This window comes from Cydia fagiglandana, chromosome 3, assembly GCF_963556715.1.
Source record: "Cydia fagiglandana chromosome 3, ilCydFagi1.1, whole genome shotgun sequence".
NCBI lineage: Eukaryota > Metazoa > Arthropoda > Insecta > Lepidoptera > Tortricidae > Cydia > Cydia fagiglandana.
The window spans coordinates 9,846,191-9,872,601 of NC_085934.1; the positions used below are offsets into that span (position 1 = coordinate 9,846,191).

The 26,411-nt window shown below is 34.7% G+C and overlaps 1 protein-coding gene across 1 annotated transcript in view; it reads right to left on the reverse strand.

Annotated features, from left to right (window-relative positions):
• Window positions 1-25,572, reverse strand: part of LOC134680107 (lachesin-like) — a 51,771-nt gene extending 26,199 nt beyond the window's left edge. The window contains exon 1 of the mRNA XM_063539155.1: window positions 25,476-25,572. Coding sequence (XP_063395225.1) covers window positions 25,476-25,536 — 61 coding nt within the window. The 5' untranslated portion in view covers window positions 25,537-25,572. The remainder of the gene's footprint in view (window positions 1-25,475) is intronic.
• Window positions 25,573-26,411: the final 839 nt, after the last annotated feature.

The following is a 26,411-nucleotide window of genomic DNA, read 5'->3' on the forward strand; positions in this document are numbered from 1 at the left end:
CTAAAATAGAAGAAGCGATTAGTGTAATGTAGTGATGTACCGACTATTGATTTGGCCGACTAGCCGACTAATCGGCGCTCGGATGGCCGATTAGTCGGCCGACTAGTCGGCTAGTCGGCCGGATCATTAGTTTCGTCTAAGTTTGGTTCAGATACACTTAAAACAACCGTTTTATCCCTTTCTATTCGTCATATTATAAATATACATATAGTAACGCTGAAAAATGAAATGAACAAAAAATTCTTAAGGCTATAGGTATGTCATACGACAATTCGAACAAAAGTTTTCGTAAATAGGAATGTGGGTAAAATAGGTGAAAAGCTTATGGTAAATATTTGCTGTTTATATCTTTTTGCCCCGTTTTTCTGTCATTTATAAAGTGCCGACTAATCGGCCATTTTTGCCGACTAGTCGCCGACTAATCGCCGACTACAAATGAGGCCGGATAGTCGGCTTTCCCGACTAGTCGGCGACTAGTCGGTACATCCCTAGTGTAATGATAAAATGTCAAAAATGTTTCTAGCTGTTTAGTACCTAACTATAAGCTAAATTCTGTTGCGTTTTCATACAAATTGTAGAAAAATTAAATGGTAATTTACGTGTGATAAACTATCATATGTTCTTCTCCGAGACTAAAAATATCTCCACACCGAAGTTTTCATCTAAATCCGTTCAGTGGTTTAACGGTGAAAGGTAATAAACGTTTCATAATGTTTTCACCACACCAGCTCGGAAAGGCTTACTTTGCACTTCAAAAACTGATAGCAAAGTTGCATTTTATTCACATGTGAGGCAAAGTAATCATATGCAAATTTTGAGTTGTTTTCTTATGTTTGCTGGTGGAATTAACATTTAAATGATGATTTTGGATGTTAAATATTTAATAACATTCATTTGTATATGATTTGGTTTGATTTTGTTTCATATTTTTCATTTAATATTTGCTTCGGGTTGGTGTGGTGAAAAATTTTGTGTTTCACTCGGGGGCAAATTTTGTTTAACCCTCGTGCTTTGAAACCCTCGCAACGCTCAAGATTCCATTTTTCGAACCACTCGCTACGCTCGTGGTTCTATTTTGGAATCTTTCGCTTGCTCGGGTATCAATATTAGCACGAGCGGTTAAACAACAACTTTACCCCCCTGTAAAACAAATAACTATTTCTCTTTCTAGCGTTGTCCCGGTATTTCACAGATATCAATAAGGAGGTCAGGGTCTGCTTAGCGACTTAATAAGACCTACCAATGTCAATTCTATACATATAATTACCTATACTATTGATTGATGAGGCCATGAGGCCAAATACTTAAAAATGGAACATAGAAAGGCCGAGTATTATTATTTCACAGTGTAACCTTCTAAAGTCTAAAGCATTTGTATAGCCTCCTGAGTCCCCCTTGTGATTATTGCAGTTTTGAATTTGGAACCTTCTTGTATTCCATTTTAATTTAAAATTCCTTTTGGATTCAATCCTTTATAAAGGCCTCAGGGACTCAGGAGGATAGGTTGCTAACTACTAATTAATATATTTGAACTGACTTATATCTTCTCTTTACATACTGTTACCTAAAACTCTATTAAAATTCAAAATCATTAGGTTTTTCATCTTCTATCTTCGTGAAAATTGGGTATCAAAAGCTAATATAATTTAGACATTCGTGCTCTGGTTTTAAACTTGCAAAATTAATTATCAATTTAACATAACTTCTGAAATGTACTGTATGTTCAATGTTCATAAAGAAACGTAACTTCTCAATGATTACTATTACAATAATAAAATGAAAATCAATAAGAACAATTAAAATCGATGTACAATGCATACCTTCATCAGCAATGACGTCTGTTATGTAACAGTCTTTCTGAGTTTCCGCAAACTTGAGCCGATTATTGTCGCCGCCCGTGACATAATTTACTGTACGCGTTAGTTATTTAGTTGAGTTGAGTTATAGACGCCTGAGTTTCCCTCGTTATCGACTATCAGTTCGGTTGTCTGGTTCCTGTTGTCTAGCATGAACTAAGTTCGCGAGTCGATAGTTTATGCGGTGTGAAGGCAACTTAAAGCGGTGAATTTCCGCGACTGGATCGCGATAGTACACGTTCCAGGTCATATTTTTAAATTCGATAACAATGTGCTTTGGGATCGGAAAAACTAGTTCAGCAAAACATAAAAGGCGATAGTCATCAAAGTAAAAAAATATGTTAGAAAAACCGTATAAGTCCCTACAATGTTTTTGATTTTAAAATAGGTAACAAGTGTTTACTGGCAAAAGTAGAAACACACACCAAGTTATGTTAGTCTGAATCTAGTGTAGACTATACCTATACGACTTAGGCCCACTTGCACCATCCCACTGACCTGGGGTTAAGCAGTTAAATCATTAAACCAGTGTCATATTGTTCCGGTAACCATGGTAACTTCAGGATTAACTTGATAATCCCGGGTTAGGAGATTGTTGCAAGTGGCGCTTAAACATACAATAAGTAATAATAGCCCGAGCGATTGCCACTCAAAAATGTCATTGTCGCAGCAACTATCGAAAGTAGCGTAAAGTACATAAATGTAAAGCTTCTTCATGTAATTAGGGTTCCGTACCCAAAGGGTAAAACGGGACCCTATTACTAAGACTTCGCTGTCCGTCCGTCCGTCCGTCCGTCCGTCCGTCTGTCACCAGGCTGTATCTCACGAACCGTGATAGCTAGACAGTTGAAATTTTCACAGATGATGTATTTCTGTTGCCGCTATAACAACAAATACTAAAAACAGAATAAAATAAAGATTTAAATGGGGCTCCCATACAACAAACGTGATTTTTGACCAAAGTTAAGCAACGTCGGGAGAGGTCAGTACTTGGATGGGTGACCGTTTTCTTTTTGCTTTTTTTTTGTTTTTTTTTTTGCATTATGGTACGGAACCCTTCGTGCGCGAGTCCGACTCGCACTTGCCCGGTTTTTTTTTAGTAAACGACCTACACAAACATTACATAAAATTATTAAAGAAAAGCTCATTGTGATATATTTAACAGTGTAAGACCCCTCTCCCGAGATCAATGGCGCTGGGAGGAAAGCCTATTTGTACAGTTAATTACGCTTGCCAAGGAAAGGAGATTATAAAAAAAAACCTGATCGCGTCTCAGTCAATGATTGAACGATTATGTTTTTAGGCAGAATATTCCTAAACTTTTGTCAATGTTGGTAACAGTGTTGGGCGTAATTAATTACTCGTGTAATTTAATTACATGTAATTGAATTACAATGTAATTGAATTACAAAAAATTTAATTACATGTAATTAAATTTTCTATGTAATTTGCAATTGTAATTACATTAATTAGTAATTAAATTACTCAATTACTTTTCACTTACCTTTTTAATAATATGCAAATATGAACAAATTTACTTGGAGTAATTATAAAGAAAAACTTTTATGAATTCCATTATACGCTGGATAACGTTATAACATACTTTTTATCCCTGGAATCATACCTTTACGGGGTACTATGTGACAAACCACGTTGAATATGGCGGTCGGCGCTTACGTCGCGTAGCACCGCATTAGTATTGGGGCGCCGCTAATAATGACGTAAGCGCCGACCTAAGGGGCCTTTCGGGTTGGACTGTAGCAAAGGGGGGGCTGGGACTTTTTCTCTAAAATAAAAAATGGCTGAGTTAGACGCCTCCAAAGATTGATGTTTTTAAAGGGAGCTGGGACTTAGAAAATTTTCATCGCGAGTGGTGTCATTATGACATATATTTTAAATGATTGTAACTTATAGAACACGTCAAAATAAGCTACTTTTACTTGAAAAACTTTTTTCTAAAACTTTATTAAGAACTGTTTTAAAACCCCTGTTTTTTTCATTTTCTCAGTCCCAGTCCCAGAAACGGCCCCCCTTTGATACAGTCCGCTATTTTGAATTTTAGAAAAAAGTTTTTCAAGTAAAAGTAGCCTATTTTAACGTGTTCTATACGTTACAATCATTTAAAATATATGTCATAATGACACCACTCGCGATGAAAATTTTCCAAGTCCAAGCTCCCTTTAAAAACATCAATCTTTGGAGGCGTCTAACTCAGCTATTTTTTATTTTAGAGTAAAGTTTTTTTAGTAAAAGATGCTTATTTTGACGTGATCTACACATTACAATCATTTAAAAATAGTATCATAATGACACCACCTAATCAGAAAAAAAATCTAAGTCCCAGCCCTCCCTTTGCTACAGTCCAACCAAATCAACCAAAGTCAACATTGACAATGTTGCTTAGTCAAATTTAAAACCATTCAAAATGTTCATCTGATTTTGGAAATAAAGATGATCAAATACTTGCATTCTATAAAAGTAATTGTAATTCAAAAAAGTAATTAAATTAAAAAATTTAATTACAAAATGTAATTAATAATTTAATTACTAATTACATTTTGCAATTGTAATTAGTAATTAAAATTTTAATTACTTTCCACATGTAATGGAAATTATTTGTTGGAATTACATTTTGTAATTGCAATTGTTAATTAGTAATTCAATTACTTTTTGCCCAACACTGGTTGGTAAGTACCCAACTGAGGATAAAAAAGGACCCCAGAGGATTTAATGAAAAACCTTTGTAACCTTTTTAACAATATCTAGTTAAAGATAAATTATAAAGTCCTACTATTATTTATCTTGACGATAGATATTTTATATTGTAGAGTGACGGCACCAATCATGGACATGTTAAGCGCACTAAATTAGAATTTCGTTTAAAAATGGGATGTTTTTTGACGATACAAAAATGGTGATTTTTATTTCGGCACTTAAATACATGAGGAACATTTAAACAAAACCAAAAATTCTGTATGTTTAATACATAATTAATAAAAAATATATAAATAGAAATTTACGAAATCACCATTGATGGACATCAAAAATTCAGTAATGGACACCCAGTCATGGACATGGACCCAATTATGAACATCCATTAATGGACACTTTTGTATTGAACACATAAATGAAACAAATGATGTCACAAATCAACTTTTATTAACGCTATTTGAACTTTCATTTAGATTTCTAAGTTATACTATAAGAGTTTTAGTCCGGTTGCCGGCTGCATGAAACAAACCTGATCAAAAAATAGAATATACCTACCCTGTAGAGGTACCTGACATTTAGTACCTTCCAACGCACTTGGTCGGCCTAGGCTTAACCTGACAGATTTTGTACAAATGGCAAAAACGTTGGACAAAAAAACATCAAAAAAATACCTCATCGAAAAATGGAATGAAACTTGTATGGTAGGATACCTGACCTTGGGGACAGTAAAAAAAAAGTGGTCGGCCTCACCTTAGCCTGGCAGTTTTTGCAGTCCGACCAGATTTATTGGATCACATGACACCTACAATTTACCTCATAGCAAAATAGAATTGTTGACGTATGTCTTGGTCGGCCTCACCTTAACCTGGCAGCTTTTGGAGTCCGACCAAATTTATAAAAAAAAACATGAAAAAGACCTATCGAAAAATCGTATGAAACTTGTAACTAGCTGCCTTTGAGGACAGTAAAAAAAAATGGTCGGCCAAATCCTGTATTGGCCGGCCGATTGGCGATTGGGTCGATCAAATTTGTGGTACCACGTGAGAGCTACAATTTACCTCATCAACAAATAGAATTGGCAGTTTTTGCTGCCAGGCTACGAGTTTTTGCAGTCCAACCAAATTTGTGGTACCACGTGACAGCTATAATTTACCTTGTCGAAAAATAGGATGAAAAAAACGGATTATAATAGCTAAAATAAACCTGTTGACGTATGGTTTGGTCGGCCTCACCTTAGCCTGGCAGTTTTTGCAGTCCGACTAAATTTGTGGTACCACGTGACAACTATTATTTGCCTCATCGAAAAATAGGATGAATAAAAAACGGATTATAATAGCAAAATAAACCTGTTGACGTATGGCTTGGTCGGCCTCGCCTTAGCCTGGCAGTTTTTGCAGTCCGACCACATTTATCCATCCATCTAAGACAAAACAAAGAGCCCAATTATGGACAACTAAAAATACCCAGTTATGGACATCGTCCATTATTGGAAAATAAAGAGCAATCACAAAATCAACCCAACTCAAATGTTTAGTGCAATAAATTAAATAATTTAACACAATAAACTAAAAAAGTAATAAAAAGCTTAAGCTTGGACACTTGTCCATTACTGAATTTCATAAAATATCGAATCCAGTAATGAACAAACCCCACAAAAAACTTAATTGCTGTGATTGGACATATTCAACTTAGCTCAATTTACTTGCAATATAGTATTATTCAGTAAAAATAACATTAAATCTCATTACAACATAACACAAGATAACACCATGCACAAATATGTACTCACCTCCTTAACGATTTCAACAACAATAACGGATTTTTATGACCACCGCCCGCAACGAGATTTTACTTTGCAGCCATCTTAGAACAAAACGGCTGATTTTGGTGACATGTGTCAAAATGACAGCTCAAACGTCTATTGGTTATGCTTTAGTGTTGCCAGTTGAAAAATGTTGGGACAGTTGCTTAATAAATTCGATCAACGTAAAAAATGTCCATAATTGGTGCCGTGTCCATTACTGGTGCCGTCACCCTATAGAAATATTTTAAACCTACTGCAGTATTCGAACTTCAAGATATTCACAAGAGACGACACGTACTAGATCCATTCTAGATACGTTATAGTTTAGATATCAACTAGTTCTCTTTTGCAGCGCAATTCGGGCAACCAATGTCACTTTTACGTTAGGTAGAGTAAGATATCTATTAGACGTGAATTGGATCTCTAAGTCATAATCCTGTGGAAATCGTTCAAGAGTATCTCCAGAATCGCGCAAATGTCAAATTTGACAGGTTAGATCTTAAATATATTGTTATCGTATCTTGGTGATGTCTAAAATATATCTATTTGAAAATCCGAATCGGGCCCCTAGTTTATATACATATTACTTAATTATCTACAGGCTCCGCCGAACAGATATTAAATCATTAAAGTCCATATAGGTACTCGTTGAGGTTGGATAAAATAAGGAGACCCACACATAAGTATGTTTATAAGTGTGAGGAAGCGTATGTGGATAATCTGTATAGATTTATAAGTTATGATTAGGTAGAGTAGGTATTTGTAATCCCGATAAGATGTATACTGGGTCAAGCAAATCTTGTCAGTAGCAAACGGCGGCAAATTTGAAAAATCGCGGGTTAGCAACACTGTGATCTAATAATTCGAAAATCGCGTATTATCTGTGTTTTATCTGTGGAATGTGGATCGCGAATGACAGCCATCATCTTGTTTGTTTACAAATGGTTTACAATGTTTACATTCTGAATCGATTCTATTTCAAGAGATATTTCTGCTGTGTCACCATTAAATACCAATATATTAAATAAGACTGTGCTTAATTAAAGCTAAGGTGCCTACAATGCCTACAGTGCCAACTGAGAAATCTAATAAAATATGAAAATCCAGTATGACATGTACCTGCTGAAGCAATGATTTTATTCATACATTCTTGTTTAACGGCATAGTCCACTTACAATTTTATTTTGAGATCTTCAAATTAGTTAATAATTTTTATCAACATCACACACTGCTTTTAAATTGTCCGTCCATACGTATTAATAACAATTTCAAACATTTTCAATAGAGAATCCGCGAGTGACAATTTGAATTGACGTACGTGACAAGGCGCGCTCAGCGGAAAAAAAAGTTTTGTTTCGATGTACATTGTACATTGCTGCTTTTCTTAGCGCAATACTACTCTTTGAGTGTTGCCCTACTTTAGTTTGCTTTACATTGCTACTGACAAGATTTGCTTGACGCACTATATATTGAAGATCAAAACGGCAAGTTCCAATATCAGACCAAAGTAGGGTCATTCTCACGCGGTTCAATCCAATGCGATCCAATGCAGAAGCGAAGAAAATTAAGTTAATTCATGGTTCGGAACCATGAATTAACTTAATTTTCTTAGCGGTAATAACCTGTTCTGTCATATCAAAGGTACAAAATTAATGTTAGCTCACGCGTAAATATCTACATAAATCGTAGGAATCGAATTTTGTCGTTATTCGTCTTTTGATCATGAATTTACTCGCCGCCATTGGTTTCTGTAATATCATAACGTGGGTGTGTGCAAATAAAAATTTCCGTTCATTGATACAATTCCTAAATAAGATGTAATTGTAGATATGCTGAATAGAATCACTTTATTTAACACGATTACATTTCGTTAGCCTTTGAAATGTAAATATGATGATAAACACAAAAGATACACGCTATGGAAGTCTCTACCACCTTCAGTAACCTTTGCGTAATTGAGTAGCAAATTGGAAATAATAACATGAACATGTAGGTATATAAATAATGTACATACCGGGTGTGGCCTGTAATATGAGCAAAAAATTTAACTGTAGGCTGTACTCCTCATACTGACCAACATTTTGTTCAGCGACTTTAAAAAACCTTTGGGTTTGATTTTAATACACTTTAAAGTTTATTCTAAGACGCAATGGATTGCGAAATTTGTTATGTTTAAGGCGTGACAAGCAACGTCAATCACAATGATAATATGGCGTCGCGATGGCGTCCATTGAAGATAATATTTATTTTGTATGAAAAATAGGGAGTCTAAATACTTCATAATTTTTAAAAGTTGTTTATGAAAAGTGTCACCGTTTGAGGAGTACAATCTATGTTTTAATTATTTGCTCGTGTTACAGGCCACACCCGGTATAGTCAGCAAACAGTAAACATTAAAGCAAAAATTTACTAGGAAATTACATTAATAATATTGCTTGTATTACGAATCTACATACATACGTTACGAGTAAATAAGGTGGTTTCATTGAAGTGCCTAACAAAAACAATGTACGATTTTATAAAGCTCACGCGATTAAATATTTAGGAAAATTACCTACTTTACGATCGTAACAACATGTATTGCTGTTTCTGATTGCGGCACAGTAAGGGTTGGAGCTCCCATTTTGTTTACACCATAAACTTTTTCTAACAAATTCGGAATAAAGAGGCGAATTAATTTTTCATGTCAAAAAAATGACAGCCAGCCAGCCGTTTCAAGCTTCATTAAAAAATTTTGGCCACAACTCGATGCCGCCGGAATTAACTTTTCTCATTTCTCATTTCCGTAATGACTCCTAATTGAAGAAAAGATAAAAGTGGTTTAGCTCGACTAAGCTAGACGGAGCGATAGAACTGAACTGTGGCGCCAGTCCGGATTTGCAAATTACCGCTGTACTTAAAATCGAATTAGTTTTTATCTAATTCATATGTGACAAAATTAATGTTTGTCTGATTAAGAAAAAATGTCTTTACCTACATCATATTTGAATTATCAAGAACGAAGAACAGTTTATTTTAATAAATGTCATTGTTTTATTTTAGCCGCCTAGCGGGTGCCACTATCATGTGCAATATCAATACAGTCAGCGGCAGAACTTGCCAAGTGAACTAAGTATGTCCATGGTCTGTATACGATTCTATTTCTTATAAAATCGTCGAAAGGCTACTTCTGCTGACTGCTTTAAGAGAGAGCGCATGTCCGATCTACCTTTTCGGTTTCGTCAGTTTCTGGTCAGTCATCTGCCACAGTCTAACGTCTGAGATAGGTCTTGACCACTAAACAAGCCATGTGAGGAAAAACATCACAACAACTAAAGCTTGTAAATCAGCATAAAATCACTATTAATGGACGAGACTTTTTATTAAGTTACAGTGCTTCAAAATACTAAAATGAAGCAATTATTTAATTACGACCTTCTCTAAAGAAGACGAAAATCAAAATTATTAATTAGGCAGCTTGTACTCTGATTTCTGTCAGAAGTTGTTGGAAGTAATAAAAATATATAACTACATTTATTTTGTTATACATAATATTAATCTTAACTTCGAGCTTCAACTCGTAGCGAAATTATATATATGTATACAATTATATAAGATCGTCTTGTAAACTTTTGCTGTTAAGATTTGGTATAAAGTAAGCATCACGTACCAGTGAGTGATATCACGTCTACGGCTCATCAGTGGGTGCACGTGACGACTTAGCACAAACAGATTTTGCAACATGACCATTTTAGCGAGATCTCTGCGAGTTCACTGCCCCCCCTTTTTTTCTCCCCAGGGTTAAGGTAAAAGGGGAGGGCGGAGAGCTGTTATTATAATGGTGATGTTATACGCAAAAGAGCGGCCCGCTACGGTGGCGCTACAAAGTTTTCTTTCTCCCAACTTTATTAGCCCATTAAGAGATCCCATGACTCGCAATTGTGCTTTTTCGTACTTTTTTTATGTCTTTATTACGAACAATTTTAGTGGTTGGTAAAAGATTTAATACAATATCTGTATAAATTATGAACATATTTTTTTAATTACTGGGATTAGCAAATTGGTGTAAGCCGGCGGGGATTATCAACTTCTAATTCGATTGAAAATCAATTCAGTGAATCATTTTATGAGCTGCGCAGAACAGTCTGCTCTCGTGAGACTTGGACGTATATTAGCTAAAGCATAAAACACTATTCATTATTAGAAGCAACCTTGTAAATTATCATCGTTTGATTTCACGTACAAATATAAGTACATTTCCATGTTATCAAATTAACGCACATTTTAAAATTAAAAAAGGAAATAATTACAGGAATTACAAAGGAATCTTGAATTCATTATAATACAAAGAACTGGAAGTTGTATTCGGATACAAATACAGTGGAAAACGAAGATACGAGGATACGAGAATATACAATCAACCAGACTAACGAGAACTGACGTTGATTATATCAAAAATCTAGCAACATGTCATTTTATAATTAATATTGATTTCAGCTAATACTTTTGCTAATATTAAACGTACCCATAGGCAAGAACCGACGTTTGTTTTTTTATGTAGGTATTTTTAGTAACTGTAGACGCTTTGGCTTTCATTTTCTGTAGCAAAACAGTATGCCGATTTTTGCGAGGAAGGGGCATGGGCACATCAAATGTATGGCTATTTGTAATATGATTTGTACGTAACGTACCTACAAATAGCCATGTCAGATAAACGTCAGTCCAAACAAAAGTTTGCACAATTGTGAAGGTTTTCGGCTTATTAAATGCTGTAAGAATTCACTATACAATTGAAAGCTTATTAATAACAATCTAGTGCGTAACTCTGCACTAAATGAATCTGAACTTCTCCGAACATACCTGAATAGTCTTTATAAAAAGTTGAATCAATAGGCAGTAAGAGTAAGCAACTTAAGCGTTGAATTTTCGAGATTTTATTATTTTTCTCTCAAGGGGTGTAGTTACCTTATAATATTCAAAGTTCGCGAACAAGCTAAGGGAATTGAAATAAAAGAAGTCTGGTGTCGTCCCCCGCGGCACGAGTTTATTACAGAGGTGATGCATTCCAGTCGGCTTCCCCTGTTTACTTTAATGTTGCCAACCGCCAACTTTCCTACGGATTTTCGTAAATGAGATTTCACACGGGCACATCGTGTTTGGTTTGAATAAACTTAGCCAAGTTCCTTGTGTTTTGAACCGAAATTTCCCAATTCAAGTTTATGAATGGCGCAATGTTTGTTCTAGGTATTTATTTTGAGCTCATGTGTACCTAATTGTTATGTCTTCTGTGGGTTGGAATTTTGTGTCACTACCATATTAAATGGCGTTCAAATTCGTCAGACAGAATAAGGGTTGTTATTAATTAATGTCGAACAAAGATGCATACTTTTTATTTTACTCATATTGCCGCTATTTGAACTACCTAATTCTTGCCATTTGGACTTCTTTTATGAAATGACTATCTATCAGACGTTGCATCAATATCGATTCACGAAAATATTAATAATGATCAAAACTTAAAATAATACTGACAAAAGATAATATGTATCTATGTAATATTTATTCTCGCGATGACGAGTTTGTTGTTTACAGTAAGTAGATACTGTCGGTCGAATAGTGAGTACAAAGTAATTAGTTTTGAGGTAACCTCAAAATCACTAAAGCGACCTAGCGAGATTTTTAATTTATAAGTTGATTTATATGATTGTTTTATGTTTTATATTAAATTCCATGTAGTTTAGTATTATTATTGTTTAGTTTGTATTTTTTGGCACCAATAAAATCACTAAACTGATCTCAATTATGTATGTATTCAGAATTGGTCAAGTACTCTAGGTTTGCTCTAGGCTAATGTATTTCACCTGGAAATATTACTTTTTACATCAACAAATCATAAACTTACAGCTCAGAAATCTTTATTATATTTTTGATAATACGTACTGTAGACGTTTTCATGCAATAACACGTGCCCAAGTGATTACCGTATATAATCCCCGTGTTTCTAAAAGCTCCGAATCGATTTACAATGTTTGTATTTGCTACAGACACAACCTTTAAGATCCGTATTGATTTCCCGTTCAGACAGTAAGAAGTAACAAGTGGAAAGGAAAGGTTTAGGTTTGTATGCGTCATTAGTGAGCTTCCGGTGCCTAATTGCGATAGCGCTTCGGCCGGAACTCAAAAGATTGCGTTCAAATAGCAAAACGTTTTCGCTCCGATTCGCCAACGGACAAGCCCGTTCATTCACACTCATTCCCAATCGTATCCTATGATTAGATGTCTCTATCTCTTTCATACCAATTTAAAAAGATCAGTTTGGTGAAGGATAGCTCTAAATAAATAAATAAATAAATAAATATTTTAGGACATTCTTACACAGATTGACTAAGTCCCACAGTAAGCTCAAGAAGGCTTGTGTTGTGGGTACTCAGACAACGATATATATAATATACAAATACATACTTAAATACATAGAAAACACCCATGACTCAGGAACAAATATCTGTATCATCATACAAATAAATGCCCTTACTGGGATTCGAACCCAGGACCATCGGCTTCGCAGGCAGGGTCACTACCCACTAGGCCAGACCGGTCGTCAAAAGCTCTAGCATTCGTATAGGCGCCAGCCAAATGAGATTCGAGCCTAGATAGGTACCAATCTATTTGAAAATATGTATTGGTTTTCAGTATCCTTTGTCAGTAACGACTGCTCATTTGAATTCAGTTCGATTGATTTGAATTTATACAGTTGAAAATATCAGTAGATACATAAGTATATTATATGTCAATATTTCTCTTTAAAATTTTGCTTTGTTTGTTAGGTTCTTTGTGTAGAAGCTGTTCACACGAATACATTTTCGATTTCCAATTACGAAAGAAAATAGCTTTACTGTTAACAAATAGTTTTAGTTGTCAATAACACTAACGTGATACGTCGTATATTTTATAAACGTATTAATAAAGGTTAGGATAACTGAGTTTTGTATTTCATTCATTAAGTGTCTAACGAAATCATGGCTGCTACCCTTCTCAATGAGACCGGTAAATTGTTTCAAGAGTTTTTCTACTTTCTGTTGGTGTCCAGTAACAATGTGAATGACGTTGGGTTCAGAGGGAACGTGGCAATGATTGATGACGATATTAATTAATACGCCACTTTCCTCTTCGCCCTTTCAAAGTTACTAGGAATACGGTATTAAATAGTGATTGCCTTGTTATAACTTCTTGTGATTTTTTGTCGAAAAGCTAAAGAGCGATAACAGATATCTGCCGTGCTAAAAACATATGCAGTAATCGCAGTTGAAAAGTCATGCAATTGTCTATCTTGTTCTCTTTCAATAAGTTCTTTATTTAAACGATGTTTTTCGTGCAAGTACTGCACAAACGATAAGCAGGGCAGATATATGTTTGGCTTGTTAATATACATTATGCTATTTAATCATTATTATATTTAAAATATTTAATGAAATTCAAATGCAATTCACATTAATTATTACGCAGTAAATTTCATTATGAATACTCTGCAAACAAGAATAATAAACAGCATTAATAAACGTTGCAAAATGGGGTCGATTTCAATATTGTAATTTTAAGGAAAACAAGATCTGAGGGAATTTTAACAAACCCACAGAGTCATTACTATCCGCCGAATGCCATATTTCTCTACCCTTTTTCTCCAAAGTTTTAATTAGTGCCCAAGGACATTATCCAAGCTCTTGTCTTAACTATTCAGGCCTGCGCCCAAATCCCTTCTTACTTTAACTTTAGAGAATTTCAGCGTGATCTTAAACTTTTTAGATTTAATCTAGACACGCGGCAGCGTGTCAAGCCAAGTTCAAGCAAAGGAACTGGCTAGCCAGCGCCGAGTGTAATATTACACGAACCACTTGGTGCCACTTTTGACCCTTCTATAACTCAAAACATCTTTGACGTAAACACATAAAACTACGTGTGTTTAGTTATATCCATAAGGATATCTAGAAGCCCAAATTTCATGAAGCTAGCTCAAACGGTTATAAAGGTATGAAGGTCAAAAAGTCGTAAATTTTAAGACTGACTTATGACTTATAGTACCTAAACCTAACCTACTTCCAGATGACCTAGAAGGATGAAATTTGGAATCCAGCTTGGTTATTGTGTGTAACCGTAGGAAAAACTCTAAAAATAAAATAAAGTTAAAAAATAGGGGGGGTCCCCATACAAAAAAACCACTTTTTATTGGGACTGACATATAAGTACCTAAACCTAACCTACTTCCAGATGACCTAGAAGGATGAAATTTGGAATCCAGGTCGGTTATTGTGTGTAACCGTAGGAAAAAATCTAAAAATAAAATAAAGTTTGAAAATAGGGGGGGTCCCCATACAAAAAAACCATTTTTTATTGGGACTGATATAAGTACCTAAACCTAACCTACTTCCAGATGACCTAGAAGGATGAAATTTGGAATCCAGCTCGGTTATTGTGTGTAAGCGTAGGAAAAAATCAAAAAATAAAAAAAAGTTAAAAAATAGGGGGGGTCCCCATACAAAAAAATATTTTTTTATTGTAGCGTTGGAACCGTTACAAGCAGATATTTGAACTACCCCAATATGTGTATTATTATATTTGCTATATTAAAATAATGTTTAGTCAAAAAAATAAGTGGTGTCCCCATACAAAAAACTTTTAATACGCTCTAAACAACCGGCCAACGGTGTGTCGTCGGCGGCGCGCGGTACCACATAATTATACAAAGAACAGAAGTAAAAACCATACAGCGGAAACACAAGAAAAAACATTAAATCTCAATACCTGCCTAGTTTTCTTTACAAAAAGTATTGATATCCCACCAAAAACATAAATGTAAAAAAGGAGAGCCAAGTTCAATACAAAAATTATGCTTGGCTGTGGGGCTCGCCGCAAAAAGAATGGAGATCTAAATGAGTGCCACTGCCAAGTTCTATGCAAAATCCAAATATGTATTTATAGGAACAAAATAACATTATAAACAAGTATTAAACTCTATTTCTTTGCTTTATTGGATACCTATAACAATTGCTGTTATTTAAAAAAATGTGAGATCTTAAAGTAGGTTAGATTTGGCTTGGCCAGGTTTTATCAGAATTACAATATATATAAAATGATTGATATAATGAAAACTGGCCAAGTCAAATCTAACCTACTTTAAGATCTCACATTTATTTAAATAACAGCAATTGTTATAGGTATCCAATAAAGCAAAGAAATAGAGTTTAATACTTGTTTATAATGTTATTTTGTTCCTATAAATACATATTTGGATTTTGCATAGAACTTGGCAGTGGCACTCATTTAGATCTCCATTCTTTTTGCGGCGAGCCCCACAGCCAAGCATAATTTTTGTATTGAACTTGGCTCTCCTTTTTTACATTTATGTTTTTGGTGGGATCACAATATAAGCTAATTGTTACGTATTATATATTGAAGTTGATGTTATTTCTTAATCGAAGAATGAATATAAATAAATAAATAATAAATAAATATTATAGGACATTCTTACACAGATTGACTAAGTCCCACAGTAAGCTCAAGAAGGCTTGTGTTGTGGGTACTCAGACAACGATATATATAATATACAAATACTTAAATACATAGAAAACACCCATGACTCAGGAACAAATATCTGTATCTTCATACAAATAAATGCCCTTACTGGGATTCGAACCCAGGACCATCGGCTTCGCAGGCAGGGTCACTACCCACTAGGCCAGACCGGTCGTCGAATATAAATATTATAGCCATCATTGATTGTTTCAAGCCAGCTCGCCTAGCCGGTTTTTACTACCTCGCTTTTCAACTAAATAAATTCGTTTACTTCTTTATCTTTGTTTAGATATTCTTTTCGATTAGATATGCGTCAGAAGACTCAGAAGTAGTAAAAGAACGGAGCCGAGCGGAGCCGTTTTATAAAACAAAACAGTTTTAATTACGTACTTTCTTGGCGTAATTACCTATTTATCAATTGGCTGCTAATGATCCATTATTTTCTAAATACATAAGTGGATCAGCCGTTCTTTGTATAAGTTCTAGACGTTCTAGTTCACTCTTTAAAACAGTGGTTTAATAGAATTGTTTTAGAACATAATATAATTTGTGAGAACTATAAGCCCATAAAATCATGGGCAATTTACTAAACATGTTATTAGGCTTCCTACAAAACTATATAATTGTCGCAAGCATTTAATTTCGATTTAAACGACGGAATATAAATAACAAATAGGTGATTAATTATATACTCCCCTCCAATAAATAAAAGATAATTTTAATAGTTATATTTACGCAAAAATAGTTTGCCAAATATCCCTCTCATTATTGTAATTAGCAAGGATTAAAGTTCATAGAATGCCAAGCTCGCTGGAATAAGAGCCTTAAACGGTGTCGTCTGACTCGTCTGTCGTGAGCGCGCAGTCACTAGATGCGCCCTCTTCCGCTTAATCCCCGCCTCCGTAGGATGAATGGACATAATTTTCTGTACTTGACACCGACTCCAGAGCTGTCATCGTGAGGCTCAACTACTCTGCTGCTTTGTTCCTTTTTATCGCTGTCACTTGTTACGTTTATCCCACCCACATAATGTTCATGTTAAACTATTGTTGTCCTTAGTTAAGTACAATGTATTCGCTCAATCATAAGATTCATAAGTATTATTTGTTATTTGATAACAGGCAGGTGAATTGTAGCGGGCAATAATATTGCGGTTATTAACGTAACATGGACTTAAGTTATAGATAGTAATGACATAATTATGTTTTGTGTGTAATGTTTTATTTCGTTTTTGTTTGTATACATATTTATACCTATATGGAAAATATGCTCCTAATTAAAGCAAAATATTACTAAGACGGTAGTGATCTATTACCTACTTAAATATTTAAGAGTTAGTTAAAAATGCATTTTAATTAAAGGTAACTAGAAGTAAGGTATAGGCAACGTTGTATAATTATGTACTTAATTCAAAATATAATTGTATGGTTCACTTTGACTGCGGCTTCATCAGCTTACCTGGTAGCCTCTCTTATAACTGTTACATAAAACACGATATTTTTTTAGAAGAGATAAGTAAAACAACGTCCAAGTTCGCAATTCTCATCTAAAATAAGCCTTCACATTTCATACCACAGGTTACACAGGAAGGTAAGCGTTTCTTTTCAACTGAGCAAGTGACCAGACCGCTTAGAACTGAGTACCTACATATAATGCGAGGGCAGTTTTACAAAATGGAGTGGCCTGAATGGTTACTGGGAACAATGATGGGAACTAGTCGCCAGTCGCACTAAGTCAAGACTAGTCGTTCTCCGTATTTTGCATCATTGAGTGTTCTTCATGTTTTTCTTTTGAGTTAATATTATTCTGATTAATAGGGTCTGGGTTTGTTACAAAAATTAATGGGCATCGTTAAAATGCATATTCAGTGTCGTGTTTCTGATTTAAAAAAAACTAGAAATTTGTGGCGAGAATTTCTTTCTATGGGGCAGATTGTCCGAGTCGGCCAGCTCCATAAAAAGGCCAAAAAATTTTGCGCCAAAAATGTTTCTTCTACTTTTTCCTAATCAGAATGTGATATCAAACATGAGTATAACCTTAAACCTATCCCCACTTTTTCTATAAAACCTTGTATATCTTTAAAAAAAGACAACGTACCTAAGACCCAAAAAAGAAAAACAAATATAATATGAATGCAAATAAAATTCCTACATCATAAGAATTAATTAAAACATTACAATAGACAACTAGTCATTTTGGGGTTGCGTTGTGTGAGAAAAGTCCTAGCTTGTGTGTTTGGGTCCGTATTGTACTTGTGAAAATTGTGAATAAACATACCGAAAAGTCGTTGTTTTAGGCACGTGATATCGTGCACTGTTATATGATACAGTTGAATAAATTAGCGAGGGCAAGATAAATTCCGTTCTTACTAAAATTCTAAAACGCTGAAAGAGTATCTCATTGTTTTTATTCGGAGAGAATTGGCTTATGAAAGCGATTCAAATTTGCAAGAGATTCAATTTACATAACGAGCGATTTGTACCTCTCAGAGATTAAACCTTCTGCTCCCGTTTTGTTTGCAGATATGCCTTCGTTTTTCCTTTATGTAGAAACGGCGTTTTTAAGTGAAACCTTCCTACTAAGAAAGGCCAAATTTGCAATCGGGCTCAATAGCCTCGGCTCGTTTTCTATTGATATTATAATATAAGATTTGCTTTGTTGGAAATAATAAGATTATAAAATGGAATAACTTTATTTGAAATGATTTTATACACCGTGGTAAACAAATGAGATGGAAACCACCGCTCAGCGGTATATACACGGTGAACGCGTTAAAATCATTGTACCTTCATTAACATTAAAAGGTTCGGCATTTCTCAGTTATCGGCAGTGCTCATTTTCTAATGGAGTTTATAATCCTACAAGGTTCTAATTAAAATAATGCACATGCAGTTTTTGTAGTACCTGTGGGAAAATATTACTTTATTTACACAACTGTACATGGTAAGATTGTATGTACGTATCTTTGTGCGACACATTTGTTTTTATTTATGCCTTATGAATTAGCAAATAACAATATAGGTATATTTTCAAATACATAATAAAAAGGCATTTCAAACCAGTTTCTTTGATTATTTTTTTTATTTACTTGTAATAATAGAAAGCATAAAAAAATAATTAAAAATAAAAATAAACTGGTACTTTGTTTTGAGTTTTGCACTAACCGTGTTCGATATTATTTGTCCATGTTTTTATGATACTTGAAACTTTCATGTGAAATAAACTAAGCCTAGATAGTATGTCAATTTTAGAATCGCGCTCAAAGGAATAAATTGACGCTTCCCAACTGGCACGCTGAAAATAAAGGTGGACACACACAACGACATGCAAAGCTGGAGCAAGCCATGCTGCGTTAACAGTTTTTAATGGACTTCGCGAAAAGGTGTTTTTGCAGTTCAGGTATTTGTACCAGGGTGTTGGCAAGTCCAACAGAAGTAATTCCTTTTTTACATTTTCTATGCTCTTGTTCTTTGAATTCGGTTGCCATGTGACGAGATAAACATTTTACATTATCACCTAAATACCTATGTGCTTAACTATCATAATTGTGCTTTTATATTCACTATATTATTGTGACTACAAGTCAGGTTTACTTCTACGCCCCTACGGAACCTGCTCACTCCACCTCACCGCCGAACACCAGGGTATATATTTAATTACACAAATGGTCTACCGCGATATACCTAATTTCATTGTTTTTACCTTTAATTCCGACGTTTCAGCTGAGTTGCACCAGCTCACCTGAAACTCAACTCAACTGAAACGTCGGAATTAAAGGTAAAAACAATGAAATTAGGTATATCGCGGTAGACCCGTTTGTGTAATTAAATATGTGTACAAAACGCGAGAGTAGTAAAGTGTTATAATACCAGGGGTAAGACCACCAGTGAATGAACACTTAAGCAATTATCCAAGTTTGAAAAATCATTGCTCAGCATTCATTAATAATTAGAATAGTTAACTGCAATTTAATCAATCCTCATTTAATAAATAATAAAGTAATTTCTGCGATTTTTAATTACTGTCATAGTTTTTGAGTTATACCAGAATTTACGAAAAACTCCCCAAAAACCTAATGAATGAACATAAAAACTAGTGAATGAACACCGAAAAACCCAGTGAATGAACATTATTTAACTCTTTTTAATTAGCATAATATAATCATTTTTATCACAAACACCGTTTCCGGCTCTATTTTAATAGGTATAGCGATAGCGTTTATATCTTTTTATCCCTCCATATTGACTTCGAATCGATTAGAATGTAATAAAATGATGGTTAAACACCAATAACATAGAAACCCGTTACATATTAAAAGGAAAAAATAAAATCAATCATTAAAACAAGAACCAACGTGCATATTTTGATGAAAAGGGGTCATGCTCACCAAATAATGCTTAAAATAATAAACTTGTCACTGAATTGTTCGTGGTTACACTGTTCATACATAGAATTAGTAGAAATCCAATAAATGAACAAGCCAAATTTTGTATTGTTCATACATAGGCATGACAAATCTAGTAAATGGACTATAGAAATTTGGTTTGTTCCAATACTGGCTAAATGAATCAGAATTGTTTTCTATGCAGAATCACAAAAAACAAGCTCAATACGATTGCATTTACATATACATTTGGGAAAAAAACGAAATCTACGCGACACCAGTAAATGAACACACTGTTCATTTACTGGTTTCAGAACATTTGATGAGCCAGTAATGGAACTCTAAAAAATAAAGACTTAATCGCATAATACGCCGACAAAGTGTACATAAATAGAAGGTTCAACTCTTAATCTAACCAAATAACTACACTTTGTACAAGTAAACATTAAATAAGCACTTCATATGTTGCTCCAAACGTACACTGTTCTTATCTGGGATCTAATATTTCCATACAAAACTTCAAATCCAGAAATACGTAAACTTCAAACGCCAGTCACATCCTAACTGGTTGAAAATAAATTTATTATGGGTTGTCATCGCATAGGAAATACAGTTGTTAATAAGAAAAAAAATAAGACAAGTGGAAGAAATTGCTATATTTCTTATTTTAGACAAAAAACGTGAATTTGTTCATTCACTGGGGGGTGTTCATTCACTGGAGGGTTTACCCTATATGTACTTTAGGTATGAAAGCTACATTATAAGCCGAGTAGTTAAGTAGGAATATAAAGGCTGTAAGAAATGGTGATGTGAAAGTAAGATCGAGGAAAACGTAAAAATAGATTTAGATATTGTGACAAAGAAATACAAATAGGCAAGTCACCCATTCTGTCAAGATGTGCTATCTATTTTTTATGGACAATAAATTTAATAAAAATATATCCTTTTGCACACCTAAGAAACAGAAAACAATAATATTAGAAATATTTATTGCCGAATGTATTTTAAGGCTATTCATTACGATTACGCGAAAACCATGAATCAATTAGAATCATCACGAGCTTTATTAGCTTTCGAAGAGTTACTGATGAGCTATTTTCGTTAAAATATATTTTTTAATATTCATAATTTAAATTAAACGGTCTTGATCCGATATAATCATAACCTTACATCCCTTATTCTATTCTATTCTTATATAAGTATTCTTATTATGTCTGACGTCAGTGACGTCACACCAAGTGATTCATTTTTTTATATTTATACGATAGGTATTGATGATCCAAAGTTTGATTAGACTTTTTTTTCAATTAGGTACTCACAACACAAGCCTTATCAAGCTTACTGTGGGACTATGTTTGATACTTATTTATTTTATATATTTTTATAAAACAGTAATTAAACGATTGTCACGTAGGGAGCTATAATGGTTTACCGTAGAACGCCCAGATTTACAATAGGATGTCGGTTTCAGGCCGATGCGAAATCAAGCGACAACAACAGTAATAAATATTACAGAAATGTGATGTTATTAAGTACGCACAAAGTATTTGAATCTCGTTACAACAGACATTCACATAGAATTTTCTCAAATAAAAACATTTGCTGAGACAAAAAAAATAGACAGAAGATGTTATTATGATGAAAGACGTTATTTTAACGGGGTTCTTTCCTTTACTACTTTCATAACGATTCCTTGGAATTTTCCGCTCGGCGAGGCTCGCTACAATCAGCGTTTATAGGTTGATGTGGCGGCGAAAATTAAATTTAGACTGCAACGACTACAACGAGGCAGTTTTCTTTAAGCATCTATGTTAACAAATAGAAGTAGGCATGGAGTCAGACTGATTATTGTGGATTACTAAACACATTTATTGCCAGGGGCGTGACGTACCTTTTCCATTCGCATCCGAGGTGCTCTATTGTTACTACGTTGAAAAATGTAGGAATAATTTGAATCGCAGACAATCTGAATACAATTATAAAACTAGTTTAAAATTAAGTTTGCTGCATTGCGTTATTACTAAATACCTATTATCTATTATTGGTATTTTCTCAGATGTCTAAACATATAAACCTATTAAAGACAAGATGTATTCCTAATTAAAAACCCTTATTACGCCATGACTAAACTTGGACGTCTGTAGGTAGGTACTGTGTTATTAATTTGAATGCGAAATTGATTTATTTATGCAGAATAATTTATTTTGTTTCACATTTATTGAGCATACTCTCAAATGTACGTGGTCCGACAAAATTGGAAACAAATGGAATATTGATACGATTACATAGGTAATATATTTCCGAATTCTACACAGATTTGTTTAAATACAATCAATATTTGTATTGAAAATTGAGTTAAGTCGAAGATAATATTATGCGGAAGCAATGTCATACAATATATATCAGCAAATTTTTATGTCTGTTTTCCTGGACCCGAATATAAATCACAGTCAAATTAAACAATCATTTCCCAGCAGCAATTAGTCAAAAAAGGCTTCACCATTGTTAGATCTCACTGTGCCTAATTGAAAGGAAAATGTCAGTATTAAATCCACAAAATCATTGTCATTTTCTCGTCAACGCATTGGCGTTGACTGCCAGCTGATAAAGCATCCATGCAACAGTGCGCTCGAATCGGCCCGTGGGATAATTTGAATTTTAAACCATGACAGGCGGTTGTCAAACTCACTCGTGCGAGTGGAAAACGCGCGTCATCGATTGCCACTAATTGGGTGTAACTTTTTACGGCGCCGCCTAGCTGCCCGCCGATGGACACCATCCATGCGCGTGAATGTTTCATACGCCACTGCCTCGCATCATTCAGCCCGAATACGATGAATATTGTATTAACTCAGTCATGATCGGCCAATTAATTTAATTTTTGCTCCCTTTTAATTTTCCGTACCTGACTCGAACGCTTAACATAAAACTGTATAACGTGAACGTGGCTGTTTATTTTGAGTGGTTTTAAAAGCATATCGGATCGGATCGAACATCTATATTGTATTTACTAAAACAAAACGATGGGGCAATTCAAATTGGAAATACAGCAGTAACACAAATAAAATAAAATAAAACTTTTTGTTTTCTGTAATGTGTAATCCGTAACCGTAATTATAATATTTAATATAATCTTTGTACCATTATTGTTTATGTTGTTGTAATATGGATATCTTCTCCGAAATATGTAAAAGCTTTTTAATTAATATAATTTAACTTTATAAAGCTATTTCAAATGTAAGTAGTTTAGATGCCAATGTACACATTCATAGCAACTTCATAAGTAGTTTCATAAAGACTCACTTATTTAAAGTTTGCGCTAAAAATCCCTCTGCTCAGCTCAGGTATTTAGAAATTTGTGCCTAATGGTCATACATAAAGAGAATTTCAAATTAACTCAAAATAACTCAAATAATTTACTTCCCAAATAATTTAATCCCGTTCTAAGGTCTTATTTTAATTTCAGCCAAAACATTGCCATTTTTATAAGTTACTGCCCGAAATAAGACGTAATTTGCCATTTTTGTATGTTTGTTATGAAAACAAAAATACCCCTAGCACGTCCGTTATTTGCCTCTGGGATAAAGCGGAGCTACTCGGCGCTGTCCTTTGATATTTATATTTACGAAGCAGGATTATTTCTCAACAGAAATATAGAGGTAACGAAATAACATTTTTGTTTTTTTTTCGTCGCATCGACTTATCACCTGCGTCCAGCCGGCATGTGAGACTAAGGTAAACTTGGGGTGTTATTTCATAAAGTAAATATTTATGAGGGAAAGGAGTCTTCCGCGCGCCTGTGCCGGTAAGCCGCCTGATCCGAAAAGACATAAACCTCAAGGGATTCAGTTCTTAGTTCACATACAACGCTTCTTTGTTTTGACGTTTTTAGAATGTTCATGTGTGTAGCAAAATCGTCATATTGTGGAATTCAAATGCAAGCGGAGCCTTTGATTTCAATATCCGTGGGTACCTACGTAATTTTTACATGTTTACGCAACGCACTTAATCTCTTTATAAGTTATGTTATGAATCTCTCCTGCACCAACTTTTATGTCTCTGTTCGGACCCGATCTCGGATCTAAATTAAGGATCCTGCCACGTTTGACATATCGTGTTAATCTCCCTGGTGATTTGATTTGGGAAAAATCATATTTTATTTAAGTTTTCGAATACGTATAATGTCGAAATTTGATATTAGCAACCGCAGTCCACCACAATCCACAGTTAGGTGACAACCAAACTAAACTGAACCATCTACAGGTCAGAGTTGAGTTTTGATTGTACCAAATGATAGTATCCACAGTTGATCGAATCAACACTTGATATAATCAACATGCAATAAAAGCAACTGATGATTTGACGTGGATGCGAAATCTGACAGTTGTACAATGTCGAATTTGACCCCTGAACATGGACATGGACCTGGACCTGAACCTGGATCTGGACTTATCTAGAAATCAAGCATTTTTCATTGACATAGTACTATTTGGTAAAATGGAACTGCGCAGGAAGACCAGAATGGAGCTCCTCTATAACAAAAGTTTATTTCTACTCGTAAGTCTTCAGATTAATTTAAATTAATTAAATTAATATGAAATGCACTACAATGATTAGAACTTATTTAATGGCATTTCAAACTGTTATGACTGTTATGAGAAGTCGGGTTTTTTCTATTAAAGATTATTCGAGTTACAGCCAATTATTAAAAGTTTCAAGATAGCTTTGCCTATAGTGTACTTTAAAACTAAACAAATTATTGTTTTCGACAAGTTATTATTAACGATTAACAACATTATTATGTAATTGTGCTCAAGTCTTTGCTTTCATTTGATTTAATAAAAAACAGGTGAGACGAAGAAACGTTTCCTTTTAATAAATTGAGTTACGGCCTAACCGCGTAAGGGATAATCTAAAGAAAAGTCAGAAAAAGTGAACAAGCTCCGCAAGGTTTACGCAAATTTTACACAAAAATTTTCTCAACTTACCAACTTGGTATTATTATTACGCAAACAGGGGCAGAGTTCGACTTTATCCAGCCCACGCCTTGGAGATGTTAAATTTGATGATAACGATTTATGGTGTAAAGTTACGTTGTGCTGTTTATATCTGACTTCCTTCATGGAGCCAAACATTTGGGCGGGTGTGTGATAAAAGGTCGATAGGGACTCACCGTGCTTCCCTGTGGTAGCGGCCGCGAGGGCGGTGCTAAGTACCAAGAGGTGCAGCAGCATGCTCCCTCCCCCCTTTCCGGACGCGCATCGAGCTGTCACAGCTGACACAGACCACTGAAACAATATTAATATCCTTAAAACATACGTCCCGCTTCACTAAGATTATAACAATTTCACAATTTAAATGTTTCGTTTAAGCGATCTGAGAAATGACTCAAATTGGACAGTTGTTAATAGGTTCCCACGCCTTCCCCGTTGCGAAATCGTAAAACTGGAGCCGAGTAAAACCAGAAACAAGTTTCGCGTTGCGAAATAAAATATAATTCCACCGAGGAACCGGAAGCGGTTTGAATAACAACTCTTTAATTGAAAGTTTAGCAATTTGCTGTACCCTCTCGAATGGACCCGAAGGCGCGAGGGGCAACTTTCATCCACCGCGTTTCAAAATTGAACGTAGGCAGATGCGCTTAATTACCGGCCCAGATGCTAGCCTCCGCGCCCGCGCCGCGCTCATCTTGGAATGAACCTCCACCTTAGACCCCGCCGACAATATTTGCCCGCTTAGACGCCTCCAAATGCTTTTTTCAGACTTTAATTCTCTGCTCTGTTGTTAGCAAAATTGCTAAAACTAATTATGGAATGAGTAGCAAAGTACCTACCTGAGTATTAAAACGGAAAATTTATCATCATAATCTAGCAAGTAAACCTCTGAAATAAATTTAAGTTTAATTTAAGTTTATTTCTGTTTATGTAGTCTATGTAAACCTAATAATTATATTGATGTTCACGGAGCATGATTTTGTTTACAATATTGGGACTTTATTTGTATAACGTTGATAACATTCGCGAGTATCATTGTACCTGCACATTGAACGGAATTTGATCTTTGGAAACCTGAAGAGAGGTTGAGTTTTCCAATATCGTGCCACTAAGTA